Consider the following 14464-nt stretch of genomic DNA (forward strand, 5'->3'; position numbering starts at 1 on the left):
TATTCTGTATGGTACCAAACTCAATTCGCTATACTGTAGCGTACTGTACTATTCAATGCTGAAATACTGTACAGTATACATCACTGAACTGCAGTGTACTCAAATATAACAAATTCTTCAGGACTAGACCATACAGGAAATTGATGACTCAAATCTCTGATAGCATCACTAACCACCGAACCTCCCTCTTACAGTTCCTATGATGCACTCCGGTGCCCAAAATGCGCAAAGGAATGGATCTGAGCCTCTTTCCTTCCCCTCCCTGTCAAGGCTGCAGAAATGCAGGATGGTAGTTCCAAGCCCTTTCCCTTGGAACCGCCTTATGGGGAAGGGATCGCCTTACAGGGAAGCCCCTGGAAGAAAAATAAAACTTTCCTTGAGAATATTACAGGGGAGTGCAAATATACAGCTCTGTGTGTGTGTGTGTCCATCCATGTGAGAATCTTAGTGTGTGTATGTCTGTGGGTGTAAGTCCTAGTGTGTATGTGTGTGTGTCTGAGTGTTGTGACTCCTGGTGTGGTTATATTTGTTCATAGCTTTGTGTCATGTGTGTGTGGGATTCCTGTTGTGTGCATTTAATAATAATCATAATAATAATTGTGGTATTTGTTAAGCAATTATTATGTGCAAAGCACTGTTCTAAGCGCTGGGGTAGATAAAAGATAATAAGGTTGGACACAATCCCTGTCCCACATGGCGCACACAGTCTTCATCCCCATTTTACAGATGAGGTAACTAAGGCCCAGAGAAGTGAAGTGACTTGCTCAGAGTCACACAGCAGACAAGTGTCAAACCAGGAATTAGAACCCAGGTCCTTCTGATTCCCAGGCCCATGCTCTATCTACTAGGCTATGCTGTATGGTTGTAAATCCTAATGTGTACGTGTGTGTGTGTGTGTGTGTGTGTGTCTGAGTATATATATACGTGTGTGTGTGTGTGTGTGTGTGACTTCTGGTATGTCTGTACAATAATAATAATGTTGGTATTTGTTAAGCGCTTACTATGTGCCGAGCACTGTTCTAAGCGCTGGGGTAGACATAGGGGAATCAGGTTGTCCCACGTGGGGCTCACAGTCTTAATCCCCATTTTACAGATGAGGGAACTGAGGCACGGAGAAGTTAAGTGACTTGCCCACAGTCACACAGCCGACAAGTGGCAGAGCTGGGATTCGAACTCATGAGCCCTGACTCCAAAGCCCGTGCTCTTTCACTAAAGGTCATATTGGTTTCTATAACTCCTGGTTTGTGTGCATGCACGTGCATATGTGAATCCTGGTGAGTGTGTGTGTGTGTCCATGGGTACATATCCTTTGTGTGTGTATGTGTGTGTGTGTATCCATGGGTGCATATTCTTTGTGAGTGTGTGTGATTGTGTATAGATGCATATCTTAGTGGGTGTATCTATTTGTGTTTCTCTGTGGGTGTATAATGTGTGATATATATATATATATATATATGGGTATATGGAAGTACGTGCATGTTAGTGAGTGGGTGTGTACTCCAGAATGTGCTAGTTGGTTTTTCTGAGGGCCTGTGTCTCCATGTCTGCCTGAGGATGGGAGAAGAATATGTCTTGCGGCTGCAACTCAGCAGGGAGAGAGATATTCTGCAGAATTTCCCCTGGGCTGAGGGTAGGCTCGCTTCCCCATTTCCTTAGGAGAGGAAGTTCCATCTTGTCACAGAATCATAACATCATGAACCTTTGGTGAGATCACCCAGGGCACAGCCTGCCCTCTGCCCCTCTGGGCCTTCCCCGGCCGTGGAGACCCTCCCCCCACTGGCTTAACTCCATCAGAGATGGAGATGGTCCGGCCTCCCCACTTCCCTTTCTGGAGATGAATCGTCTAATCTGGCCCGCAGCGATCCAGTTCTGCCCCCTCCCCGCCGCCCCCCTCGATCTGCCTTGGGGAGGCGGGTCCCTGCCACCCTCAGCCATCTCTTTTTTCGGTTGCATTCCCACCCCCAGACTCATGTTCCCCCACTCACGGGCCCATCCTGAGGGACAAGGGGACCACCGTGCCCACCTGAGGCAGAGGGGGAAAGTGGCAAGGCCTGGCACTTGGCTCCTCTGGAACTTTTCTGGAGGGCACTTTCCGTGGCTCTGCAGCCAGAGATAAGCCAGAGAGGCAGGATTCGAGCAGGATCCAGACAGAACTGACTTTCTCCCTGGGGTTCCAGTAAGGTTCGGGACAATGAGTCATCCCGTTTACCCTGCAGCGGGCTGGAGACTGGGAGACTGCGTTGAGAGAGTGGGCTTGAATTCATTAGAGTCGAGCCCAAGTCATGTCTTCATTTCACTTTGGAGGACTCTATTAGGAAGAAGAATGAATGGATCTGGGGGGCTAGGGATGGGGTTGGGACAGGCTGGGTTGGCGGGGGGGAGTTGAGGGGGAGGGGGGCGGGTCAGATTTCCAGCGTGCCAGGGCAATCTCCGACGAGCCTCTGGGAGGAGCTGTATTCAGGGGACTTGCCAAGGATTTGTGGGATTTCCAGAAAGTTTTCTGCCTGCCATTAGAGGTCCAGTTTCTCACTCCCCTCTTCTAATAAATAACATCTTTCCCTGGGACAAGTGGCTTTCTACTTGAGCTAGCCCTCCCTCCATCCCCCCCACAACTTGCTGACACTCGGGCTTCCACCCTCCCCGCCCCATCCTTTTCCTCTGAAACACCCCCCCTTAAACCCTCCACCCCTCAACCCAAACCCAGATATAAGATGGAAACCAGACCTCTGATCCTGGTGGAAACTCCACTTTATTGAAATAAATAACTAAGGTCATCTTTCTGGAAGCATAAATATACCAGCCCCATTAGCCGGGGAGGGTGTGTGTTGGGGTGGGGGGCGGTGAGGGAAGGGGAGGTTCAGGGCTTGCAGGTGAGTCAGTCCAGTGTAGACGGATCATTATCTCTCCCTCTGCTCAGACAGAAGTGGCCCCCAGGGTTTCCCCTGGTGTCTCCCTGGCTGGCTGGGACAGGACTTTTCTGGCTGTCCCAGGGCCCTCCCGACTCCCAGACGCCCAGCCTTCGGTACCACCGTAGAAAGGCCCCGATGGGAGATATAGGGTGGGGGTCAGAGCCTGACTCTGCTTTGATCACGGTCCAAGGCAAAACTTCCGTGGGAAACTTTGAGGCGAGGCCTTCGTGGATAGTGGGACTAGAATCTGGTGGAATCGGTCCGGGCAGATGGCCAGGCTGGTGGTCTCCCACTCTTGCCTTCTCAGCATGGTGGCACTCTTTCTGCTTGCTCCAGATGATCAGATAACTGCCTTCATCCCTCTTGGCCTAGATAGATGCAGCTTCCAGAAGGGCCAGGCTTCTACCGCTGACACTGTGCCCGCTGCTGGCACCCTGATCAATGGCCCCAGACTCCTCTGAGGCTCCGCGCCCAAGCCGGCATCCAGACTCTTCCGGGCTTTGGCGGCACACTGGTACCCAGACTCCCCAACACCTCCGACTGAAGAATGGTGCCACTGTGTGCCCCTACCCATTTGCCTCTGCAAGGCCTTGGTCAGCGGACGCTGTTGTCAGGGTCATCCCCTCCTGTGGGGCGATGAGGTAGGTTGCGGTTTAATATCAGAGTCCTCCACAGTAGGAAGCGTGCCCACAGCCCCTAGTCCCCTGGGCCGAAAACTGGGGTAGTGGTGTTCTGAGTAAGGGGCCCCGGAGAGATGGCCGTGGGGGACCACAGGCCTGAGGCAGTGATGGTGGCAGGGGGCCAGCAGTCCTGGGGCAAGAACAGGCTGGAGATGAGGGGAAGTTCTAGCAGGCCCGGGTCCAAAGGCCTGAAGGAACCCTGCCAGTTGGTGGCTTTACATTCACCCCAGCTGACTGAGACCGCAGAGTCCTCCCCGGGTGGGTCCCACGGGGCCGGTCGGGGCTCCTGCTCCCGGCCCGGGGGTGTCTGCTTTAAGTAGCCCTGAGTAGGGGCGGGCTGAGACCAGGCCAGGCTGGCGTGGCCCTCATCCGGGCAGCTTCTGTAGGCCAACTGGGGGTGGTCCTGGGAGAGAGGCCTATCCAAGCCCAGGTCCGTGTCCAGGCCCTTAGCCTGTTTCACGTAGCCCCGAAACTGCAGCCCGGCGGCGGGGTTCTCCGCGGGGCCCGGAGCCACCGAGGGCTCGGGTTCTGCCAGTTGGTACTCGGCGGTCCTGGGAGAGCGCAGCAGGCTCGGGGAGGCTGGCGCCAGGCTGATGCCGCTGTCCTCCTCGCAGTCCTCTGTCGGCGTCCAGGAATGCACGGGCTCTGGGCAAGGGCCAGTGCAGGGGCTGTGCAGGCAGATCCCGCTGTCCGTGCTGCTGCCGCTGTCACCGCCGTTGGACCCCGGAGGTTCACCCCAGGCCAGGGTCGGGTCTGTGGGGCCAGGGTCTGGGGAGAGGACGGCACAGGTGCTGCTCTGTGGGGAGGAGTGCTGGGGGCTGCTGAAGCCACTGTCGGTGCTGCCGTGGAGGAGTGTGTGCGTCAGGTCCCCGGAGCCCCGTGGCAGGACCATCCCCTGCAGGAGGTGGACCGCGTCTTTCCTGACGGACTCTGCCTCATCGCTCGCAATGCACAATGGGCTCGGCTTCATCAGAGATTTCTGTGGAGGGGAGATTGTCAGTCAGCGCCCTGGGGCAGTCCTGGGCTGGGCACTGGGGGAGGGACAGCGCGAGGGAGAGGAGGAGGAGAGGACACAGTCCCAGTCCCTATCTCAAGGGGAGATAGGACAGACATACACTTTCCCTCTCTCTGAACTGGGCATTGAGGGAGGGACAGAAGGAGGAGGGGACATAGTCTGTGCCCACGGAGGACTGTCAGTCTGGAGAGGATACAGGACACACACACACAAATACTCTGGACTGGGTACTGGGGGAGGGATGTGAAAGGAGGGAACAAACACCCAGCCCTCAAGGGATGGACACTCTTGAGAAGGAGGGAGGAGATTCTCTCACTTCTTTCTCTCTCTCCTGGGCACCGAGGAGGAGAGGAGAAGACACAGCCCCTCACCCTTGAGGGGCTGACTACCACTGATTGGTCAGACTATCTATGGAGCACCTGATGTCTGCAGACTACTGCACTAAGCACTTAGGGGATTACAACGGAGGACACCATGAGCTTCCCGCCCTCAAGAGCTCTCACTCACCAACACCTCCGGAGTCTTCATGGGCCTCTTGATGTATAGGTGGACAGCCAGGAAGCCCAGGACCAGGCAGACAAACAGGATAATCCCGAGACAGCTGGTGACAATGCTGGTCACTGTCAAAACTGGTGAAGTTGGAGAAAGAGGGAGGGAGAGAGAGAGAGTCAATTCTCTGACCTGATCGGGGGGTCCTGGCTTTGGAGGGCTACTGGTCCCGGTGGTTTAGTGGGCAGGGCAGGGGAGGTGAGAGTGAGGATGGAGAGGGTCTGATCTCAACTCTGCTTTGGGTCTGCTGGTTGACCTCAGTCAAGAACGTTACCCTGTCTGTGCTTGCTTCCTTATCCTTAAAATATAGTTATCAATACCCACCCTTCCCGACTCTCAGGACACAGAGATGATTAAAATGAGGTAAATGTGAGACCATGAGGAGGCCTGGTGGAAATGGCACAGGACTGGAAATCAGGAGACCTGGATACTAATCCTGGCTCAATCACTTGTCAGTTCACTTTTATGTGCCTCAGTTTCCTCATCCATAAAATGGGGATGAAATTACTGTTCTTCCTCGCCTCCTTAGACTGTGAGCCCCATATGGCACAGGGAGCTTGTCTGATATGGTTGTATGCATCTACCCCAGTGCTTGGCACATAGTAAGTGCTTGGCAAATACCACTATTATTCTTACATATCTTTACTACAGGGAGCCTTTGACGTCGTTGCTGGAGTCACAGCCAAAGAGTACCGACCCTGGCCCCAAATGTACTTCTTCCTTCTTCCCCTCTCTCTCCAGGCTTTCCCAAAAAGGGAGCCCCAGAGAAATATTGTCTCTGAAAAAGGGAGAAAGGGGACTTGAGGGGAAGAGGAGAACCTGCCGAGGAGCCCAAGGTGAAGCCAGTTTAGCATCTGCCCAACACATCCTCCGGCCTCTTCCCCACCGCCCTGTCTCAGGGTGCATCGGGGCTCACACTGCTCAGAGAGCACCACGCAGCTTTCCTCCGACCACAGCCCACTGTTGGGACGGGAGCCGATCAGGGGCTTCACTCGGACGCAGAACTCCCCACTCCCTCCGGGGGTCTTGACGCTGAATTCTTCAAGACCTTTCTTCTTGTGAATGAGCTGGAATGAGAGGAAGCACTGATGACCTCTGGGGTTGCAGGAGGCTCGGTGGAGGGAGGGAGAAAGGCGGGGATGGGGAGGCTGGCTGTATTTCACAAGGCCCCACTTCTCTCTGGAATCAATCAATCATATTTGAGTGATTAACATGTGCAGAGCACTGTACTAAGTAGTTGGGGGGGTATAATATGGCAGAATTAACAAATACGTTTCCTGCCCATAAGGAGCAGGAACAGGTCTTGAACCAGAGGAACACAGCCTAGCTCATGGTGCTCAGCGACTATTCTGGGCCAGGCACATAGCTTAGGCCTGGAAGGCAGAAAGACCCCAGCTTGAAGTCCCAGGGCTGGGAAGGGGGAGATACCCACCCAGCACATACAATAACTCAACCCTGCTGGCAGTCCAGTGGAAGGAGCTTGGATCTTGAGAATCAGTGTGGCTTAGTGGATAGAGCATGGGCTTGGGAGTCAGAAGGACCTGGGTTCTAATCCTGTCTCTGCCACATGTCTGCTGTGTGACTTTGGGCAAATCATTTCACTTCTCTGGGTTTCAGTGACCTCATCTGTAAAATGGGGATTAAGAGTGTGAACCCCATGTGAGTCAGGGACTGTGTCCAACCTGATTAACTTATATCTACCCTAGCACTTAGAACAGTGTTTGGCACATAGTAAGCGCTTAACACATACCATTATTATTATTATTATTACCTGTGAGTCGGGAGAATTGCATTCTGCTCTCAGCTCTGCCTGCTTATTGTGGACAGTTAATGTACCTGTTTATTGTTATACTGTACTCCCGCAGGTAATTAGTACAGTGCTCTGCACACAGTAAGCACTTAATAAATGCAACTGACTGCTGGGGCTCAGCCACCAGTGGGACTGGGTGGGGAGGGAAAGATTGTTAGCTCCCCATCCCCTTACCGTGTAGTTATCAGACACCCTGCGGATGGAGACCTCATACTCCCGGAAGTATTCGAAGATGCTTTCGTAGGTGACAAGCAGGTCCCCCTTCTTCTTGCGGGGCAGCTGTAGTTCCACGTGGATCATTGTGCCTCTCGCCTCCAGCTTCATCCCGGCAATCTTCAGGATCACTGGGCAGGCAGAGAGGGGAGAATCACACAGTCAGAGGGGCTGGAAGGGACTTTAAGGGGTCACCTTGACCTTCCCCCTGCTCTTGGGCACTGGCCGTTAACCCTCTCAGACAGATAGCTGTGTTTCCCTCTCTTCAAACATTTCCGGGGAGGGAAATTTATCTACCCAATTTGACTGTTTCCCAACTAATAATAATCACAAAGCATTTGTTGAGAACTTACTACGTGCCAGGCACTGATCTGAGCACTGGGGTGAAAACAAGCAAATTCAGTTGGACCCAGACCCCGTCCCACGTGGGGCTCACAGTTTTAATTCCCATTTTACAGATGAGGTAACTGAGGCACAGAGAAGAGAGGTGACTTGCCCAAGGTCACACAGCAGACGAGTTTAGGAGCCGGTATTAGAACTCAGGTCCTTCTGACTCCCAGGTCCATGTTCTATCCACTAAACCCTGCCGATTCTCAAGATCCCAGGCCCACGTTCTATCCACTAGGCAATGCTGCTCTGAAAGTTCAAGGGTTTCACCTACTATCTAATCTAAGGCAGCTGGAAGCTGAAACTGAAACTATACCCTCGGTGGAGGCAGAGCCGAGCTGCCCGCATCTGTGCCTAGACAGCCCCATCCTCCCTTCGTAACCTTGAGCACTGGGATTCCGCCTCTCGGACAGCCTTCTTGTCTCCAGGCTAAAGGCCTCTCACCGTTATCCTTTCCAGCTGAAAATGGGCCAGGACAAGCCAGAGTGAGGCAGGTACCTTCTTCCAGGGTGAGACGGGCCGTCTTGTTCCATTTGGAGGTCACGTTCCCGGCCACAGCTCGGACCCTGGCGAAGTAGCCCGAGTCCTTCAGGTGGGGTTCCAGGGTCTCCAAGGTGAGATCGCAGAAGAGGGCCAGAGTTCCGGTACAGGCTGGGACAGGGTGCCAGGGAGGCTCCCCATATCTGCAGAGAGATCAAGGCTGCTTGTGAACGACGCAGAGGACCCAGAGTGGGGGAGTCTTCTCTCTGTAGTCCATGATGCCCCCCAAGCCCTCCCCGACCCCTACAGGCTGGCCAGTGGATGGTTGAGGCAGTGGGACCAGACAAGGTTGGGCCCTGGTGGACTTACCTAAGATACTGCACCTCGTAGACAGTGTTAGCCGGCTGCCCGGGGCCAGGCACCCAGCGCAAGATGTGGTAGAAGAGCTGAGCCTCAAACTTCACTTCCTGGGGCTCAGGCAGGTCTGCTCCTAGTTGGGGGGCAGGGGGAGGGAAGAGGAAATCCATGAGAAAGAAGATGCAGAAAGTCTCCTACTCCCAAAGGAGTCGGTCAATTGTATTTATTGAGCAACTTACTGAGGGCAGAGCACTGTTCTAAGCTCTCAGAAGAGTATAATTAACCTTTGGCTCCTCAGAACTCAAGATGTGGGGGTAGGAACAAATAGGAAGATTTCCTATCTGGTCCTCTGCCCCCCAGCATCTCCCAGACCTCGGAGGGCAGGGAAGATGGATGGTAAGGTGTCCTGTCCTCCTGGCTCCTTAAAGCCCAGGTTACAAGGCAGGAAGGCAGGGCTGAGGGCAGGGGGGAGCAGATGGAGAGATCTCCTGTCTCAGGCTGTTGGAGTAGGAATAGGTGGGAAGATTCCTATCTTTTCCTGGCTCCCCAGACTTGAGGCAGTGGAGAAGATGGATAGCAAGATGTCCTTCTGGCTCCCTAGATCCCAGTCTGTGGGACAGGAGGATGGGGAAAACAGATGGAGAGATGTCTTTCTGGCTCTCCAGACCCCAGGCTGCAGGGTGGCAGGTGGGGGAAAGAGAGGGAGGGATCTCCCGCCCATCTTGGATTGTCCTAATAGTCCCACAGAGCTTCTGGTTTGGGAGCATTCATTCATTCATTCAATAGTATTTATTGAGCGCTTACTATGTGCAGAGCACTGTACTAAGCGCTTGGGATGAACAAGTCGGCAACAGATAGAGACAGTCCCTGCCGTTTGACGGGCTTACAGTCTAATCGGGGGAGACGGACAGACAAGAACGATGGCACTAAACAGCGTCAAGGGGAAGAACATCTCGTAAAAACCGATGGCAACTAAATAGAATCAAGGCGATGTACAATTCATTAACAAAATAAATAGGGTAACGAAAATATATACAGTTGAGCGGACGGGTACAGTGCTGTGGGGATGGGAAGGGAGAGGTGGAGGAGCAGAGGGAAAAGGGGAAAATGAGGCTTTAGCTGCGGAGAGGTAAAGGGGGGATGGCAGAGGGAGTAGAGGGGGAAGAGGAGCTCAGTCTGGGAACGCCTCTCGGAGGAGGTGATTTTTAAGTAAGGTTTTGAAGAGGGAAAGAGAATCAGTTTGGCGGAGGTGAGGAGGGAGGGCGTTCCAGGACCGCGGGAGGACGTGACCCAGGGGTCGACGGCGGGATAGGCGAGACCGAGGGACGGCGAGGAGGTGGGCGGCAGAGGAGCGGAGCGTGCGGGGTGGGCGGTAGAAAGAGAGAAGGGAGGAGAGGTAGGAAGGGGCAAGGTGATGAAGAGCCTTGAAGCCTAGAGTGAGGAGTTTTTGTTTGGAGCGGAGGTCGATAGGCAACCGCTGGAGTTGTTTAAGAAGGGGAGTGACATGCCCAGATCGTTTCTGCAGGAAGATGAGCCGGGCAGCGGAGTGAAGAATAGACCGGAGCGGGGCGAGAGAGGAGGAAGGGAGGTCAGAGAGAAGGCTGACACAGTAGTCTAGCCGGGATATAACGAGAGCCCGTAATAGTAAGGTAGCATCCTCTAGACTGTAAATCACCATGGGCAGGAAATGTGTCTGCTAATTCTGCTGTCTTGTGCTCTCCCGGGTGCTTAGTACAGTACTCTGCACACAGTGAGAGCTCAATAATTACTATTGATTGATTGAGTGTTGGGAAGCTGACAGGGATTGCTGGCTTAGTTTAGGGGCCCAATGCACCAGGAAGGGCACATATGAGCCCTAGCCAGTGGAGGTAACTTTCTGGGGTCCTCACTAGGGACCCCCCTGCCCTCTTCAGCCACTGTGGTTCATCCCTCCATTCCCAGGCAGGGAAATTGAAGGGCAGCGGTGGTCCCCGCCCTGGCCCGCTTGTCCCTTGCCAATCTATCGCTCGATGGCATTTATTAAGCGTTCTCTGTGTGCTGAGCACCAAACCAATCACTTGGGAGAGAACATTACAACAAAAATTGGAAGACAGCATCCCTTTAAACAAAGAGCAGCGTGGCCTAGTGGATAGAGAACGGTCCTGGAGTCAGAAGGACCTGAACTCTAGTCCCTGCTCAGCCACTTGTCTTCTATGACCTCGGGCGAGTCACTTCACTTCTCTGAGCTTCAGTTACCTCATCTGTAAAATGAGGATAAAGAATGTGAGCCCCATGTGGGTCAGGGGCAGTGTCCAACATGATTCGTTTGTAATAAAATAAGGGTATTTTTAAGAGCTATGTGTCAAGCACTGTTCTAAGCGCTGGTATAGATACAAGCTAATCAGGTTGGACACGGTCCCCATCCCACATAAGGGCTCACCGTCTCAATCCCCATTTTACAGATGAGGTACCCGGGACACGGAGAACCACCCCAACGCTTAGTACAGTACCTGGCACATAGTAAGCGCCTAAGAAATACCGATGAGTCAGAGAACTCACAGACTCCCTGGACACTCTCCATCCTTGGCCAGCCTCCCTTGTTCACCCTCCATCCTTGCCCTCTCCCCGGTTCCCCGGCCCGGTTCCCCGGGGTCCGGTCTCCCTGCCCCTCAGTCCCCGATCCGCTAAGGGTCAAAAGGCCCAGCAGGTCCCTCTCCTCGGCGGCCCTAAGGACCAGTTCTTCCGTTTTCTCCGCCGAAAGGAGGAAGGACGGCCTGCAGCCATGGCTCTCCCCCGCACTCCCCCCGCCAGGTCCGGGCCTCTGATCCCGCCACCCCTAGGCTTACAACTTCCCCCCGCCCCCGCCCCAAGGGGCGTCTCTCCCCACCGGGATATCTCTGCCCCGGGATGTCTCTCCCCAGTGTCTCTCCCCCCGGGGCATCTCTCTCCCTCGGCCCTTGAGATAAGAGCTTCTCCCCTCTCTCACCCCCGCTCCCCGGGGTGTCTCTCCCCCCAGTGTCTCTCCCCACTGGGGTTTCTCTCCCCCTCGGCACTTCGGATAAGAGCTTCTCCCCTCTCCCCCGCCCGGGGGTGCCTCTCCCCCTAGGGGTGTCTCTCCCCCCAGTGTCTCTCCTCCCTGGGGTGTCTCTCTCCCTCGGCTCTTCGGATAAGAGCTTCTCCCCTCTCCCGCTCCCCGGGGTGTCTCCCCCCGACCCGGGGTGTCTCTCCGTCCCCCGGCCCTTCGGATTAAAACTTCTCCCAGCCACTGCTCACCGAGGTATCTCTCACCCCCCGCCCCAACACCCCGGGGTGTCTCTCTCCCCTGGGGTGTCTCTCCTCCGGGGTGTCTCTCCCCCGCGGCCCTTCGTATTAAAACTTCTCCAGCCCCCGATCAGCAGCGAGGTGTCTCTCCCCCGGGGTGTCTCTCCCCCACCGGGGTGTCTCCCCCGCATCGGGGTGACTCTCCCCACTGGGGTGTCTCTCCCCCGGGGTGTCTCTTCCCCCCCGGCCCTTCGGATTAAAACTTCTCCCAGCCCCCGCTCACCGTGGTGTCTCTTCCCCCCGGGGTATCTCTCCCCCCCAGGGGTGTCTCTCCCCCCACCCGGCCCTTCGGATTAGAGCTTGTCCCTTCGGCCTCCGCCCCGGCCTGGCGGGGTGGGGGGGGGTCTCCCCTCCCCCGGGCAGGGTCCTGCCAGGACCGGCTCCGGGGTCGGGGCAGCGGGAGGAGGGAGGGGGCATCGGTCCCGGTCCTCCCTCGGTCGGGGACCCCCGGGGTCTTACCCGCCGCCGGAGGGGACACGGGGAGGAAGAGGGTCGCCGTTAGAGCGAGGAGGCAGGAGGCCATTCTGGGAGCGCATCTCCCGGCTGGACCCAGGGCTGCGGCGGCCAAGTGTCCGGCTGGGCGTCCCGGAGACTGAGAGCCGAGCGCCTACGGACCGAGGATTTGGTTTCCCCCACCCCCACCGCCCCCTCCCCCGCCGCTGCCAGAGAGGCCTCCGCCCCCCCACCCCCCGTGACGTACTTAAAGGGGCGGGGTCCCCCTTCCCCCTCTCCCCACCCCCGGACAGCCACGGGGACCGGAGAGTCGGGAGTGGGGAGAGGGTCTCCTCCCCATGGCACTTGTGTATTTATGTATATATCATTTATTACTCTATGATTCTATTCATCTTGATGGTATCGATGCCTGACTACTTGTTTTACTGTCTGTCTCCCCCTTTTAATAATAATAATGGCATTTCTTAAGCGCTTACTAGGTGCAAGGCACTGTTCTAAGCGCTGGGGAGAATCCAAGGAGATCAGGTTGTCCCGCGTGGGGCTCACAGTCTTCACCCCCATTTTACAGATGGGGTTAACCGAGGCCCAGAGAAGCGAAGGGGCTTGCCTAAGGTCACACTGCTGACAAATGGGCTTTGGAGTCAGGGCTCATGAGTTCGAATCCCAGCTCTGCCACTTGTCGGCTGTGTGACTGTGGGCAAGTCACTTAATTTCTCTGTGCCTCAGTTCCCTCATCTGTAAAATGGGGATGAAGACTGTGAGCCCCACGTGGGACAACCTGATTCCCCTGTGTCTACCCCAGCGCTTAGAACAGTGCTCGGCACACAGTAAGCGCTTAACAAATACCAACATTATTATTAAGTGGCAGAGCCGGGATTTGAACCCATGCCTCTGACTCCCAAGCCCGGGCTCTTTCCACTGAGCCACGCCCGTGAGCCCGTTGTTGGGCAGGGATTGTCTCTATCTGAGGCCGAATTGTCCATTCCAAGCGCTTAGTCCGGTCATCTGCACACAGTAAGCGCTCAATACATACGGTGGAATTAATGAAATGAGTGGAGGGAGACAGTAGATCCCTCCCGGTCGTCTTTGCAAGAGTGGATGTGCAAGTTCGATTCTGCGGTGCTGCCTGAATTGAGGGGGTGGGGGTGGGGGAGGGGTGCGTGTGTGTGCAGATGGCTGTGCTAGGCTTCTGTATCCGAATGAATGTACTTGCGTTCTCGTGATTCCTTGTGTCACATGCGAATCGGCCTCGTTGCGTTGTGTGTGCACCTGTAGAATAATAATAATCACGGTATTCTTTAAGCGCTTACTATGTGCCACACACTGTTCTAAGCGCTGGGATAAATACAAGGTAATCAGGTTGTCCCTCGTGGGGCTCACAGCCTTAATCCCTATTTTACAGATGGGGTAACTGAGGCTGAGAATTTAAGCAGCTCGTCCAAGGTCACACAGCGGACAAGTGGCAGAGCCAGAATCAGAACCCACGTCCTCTGACTCCCAAGCCGGGGGTCTTGCCACTAAGCCACGCTGCTTCCCCACATATATATGTCCGCATATAGATTTGTGTGAGTGGATGGACCTGTGTGTGAAACCTCCAGGGGTTACGCCTCGCCCTCCGAGTCAAGCAGAATCTTCCAGCTCTTAGTGTCAAAGCCCTCTAACAACTCCCACCTTCCTAACGCGTTGCCTCTCTTCACCCGCCTCTCCCCCGCTTGCTGTCATCGTTCCTCCCACGCTCACCTTCTAACTGTTCCCAGCTCTCGATTCTCCCGCCTCCGACCCCTCCCTGATGCCCTTCTCTCGGCCTGGAAATCCTCTTCCCCCACTCCGCCCCAATCCTCCAGATCAATCAAATTGTATTTATTGAGTGCTTACTGGGTGCAGAATACTGTACTAAAAGCTTGGGTGAGTAGAGTGTATTAGAGTTGGTTCACATGATCCCTGCCCCCAATAAACTTACAGTCTAGAGGGGGTTTTAGATGAGAGCTCTTCCTATTTTTAATCCTCCCCCTAAAAATACCTTCTCCAAAAGCCTTCCCTGTTTCATTCGTATCATTCAGTCATACTAAACCAACCCTTTCCTCTGGTATTTGTGTATTATACATAGTCTAAGCACTCATGTGCAAATATGTATTGATCATCTGTTTTCTGTGCATTCAATTAACTATTTGTTCAGCTGCTTCCTCCTGATCTGTATGGCTTCCCTCTTCCTCTGGCTTACTCTATCTGTCGACCATTTTGGCTATCTCCTCTATTACATTATGAGTTTTCGAGGGCAGGGAACTTGTGTCTTGCTACTGTTTTCCTTTCC

General features: G+C 54.7%; 1 protein-coding gene across 1 annotated transcript; it reads right to left on the minus strand.

Moving 5' to 3' along the window:
- Nucleotides 1-2730: 2730 nt before the first annotated feature.
- Nucleotides 2731-12314, minus strand: IL10RA (interleukin 10 receptor subunit alpha). Its single transcript, XM_029076296.1, has 7 exons — nucleotides 12160-12314; nucleotides 8413-8533; nucleotides 8062-8246; nucleotides 7138-7307; nucleotides 6070-6220; nucleotides 5112-5233; nucleotides 2731-4568 (listed from the first exon to the last, which is right to left on the minus strand). Exons 1-7 carry the CDS (start codon nucleotides 12221-12223, stop codon nucleotides 3606-3608), a joined length of 1776 nt encoding a protein of 591 aa, XP_028932129.1. The 5' UTR covers nucleotides 12224-12314; the 3' UTR covers nucleotides 2731-3605.
- Between the last annotated feature and the right edge of the window lie 2150 nt (nucleotides 12315-14464).

The sequence above is a fragment of the Ornithorhynchus anatinus genome, chromosome 11 (genome assembly GCF_004115215.2).
Source record: "Ornithorhynchus anatinus isolate Pmale09 chromosome 11, mOrnAna1.pri.v4, whole genome shotgun sequence".
Taxonomy (NCBI): Eukaryota; Metazoa; Chordata; class Mammalia; order Monotremata; family Ornithorhynchidae; genus Ornithorhynchus; species Ornithorhynchus anatinus.

Excerpts from the sequence above, each read along its gene's own strand:
- IL10RA (XM_029076296.1), bottom strand. The coding sequence starts at position 12,223 with ATGGCCTCCTGCCTCCTCGCTCTAACGGCGACCCTCTTCCTCCCCGTG. Across the intron at positions 7,308-8,061 it reads CCGTCTCACCCTGGAAGAAG|TGATCCTGAAGATTGCCGGG; the intron begins GTACCTGCCTCA and ends CTGCCTGCCCAG. Across the intron at positions 5,234-6,069 it reads CGTGGTGCTCTCTGAGCAGT|TTTTGACAGTGACCAGCATT; the intron begins GTGAGCCCCGAT and ends CAACTTCACCAG.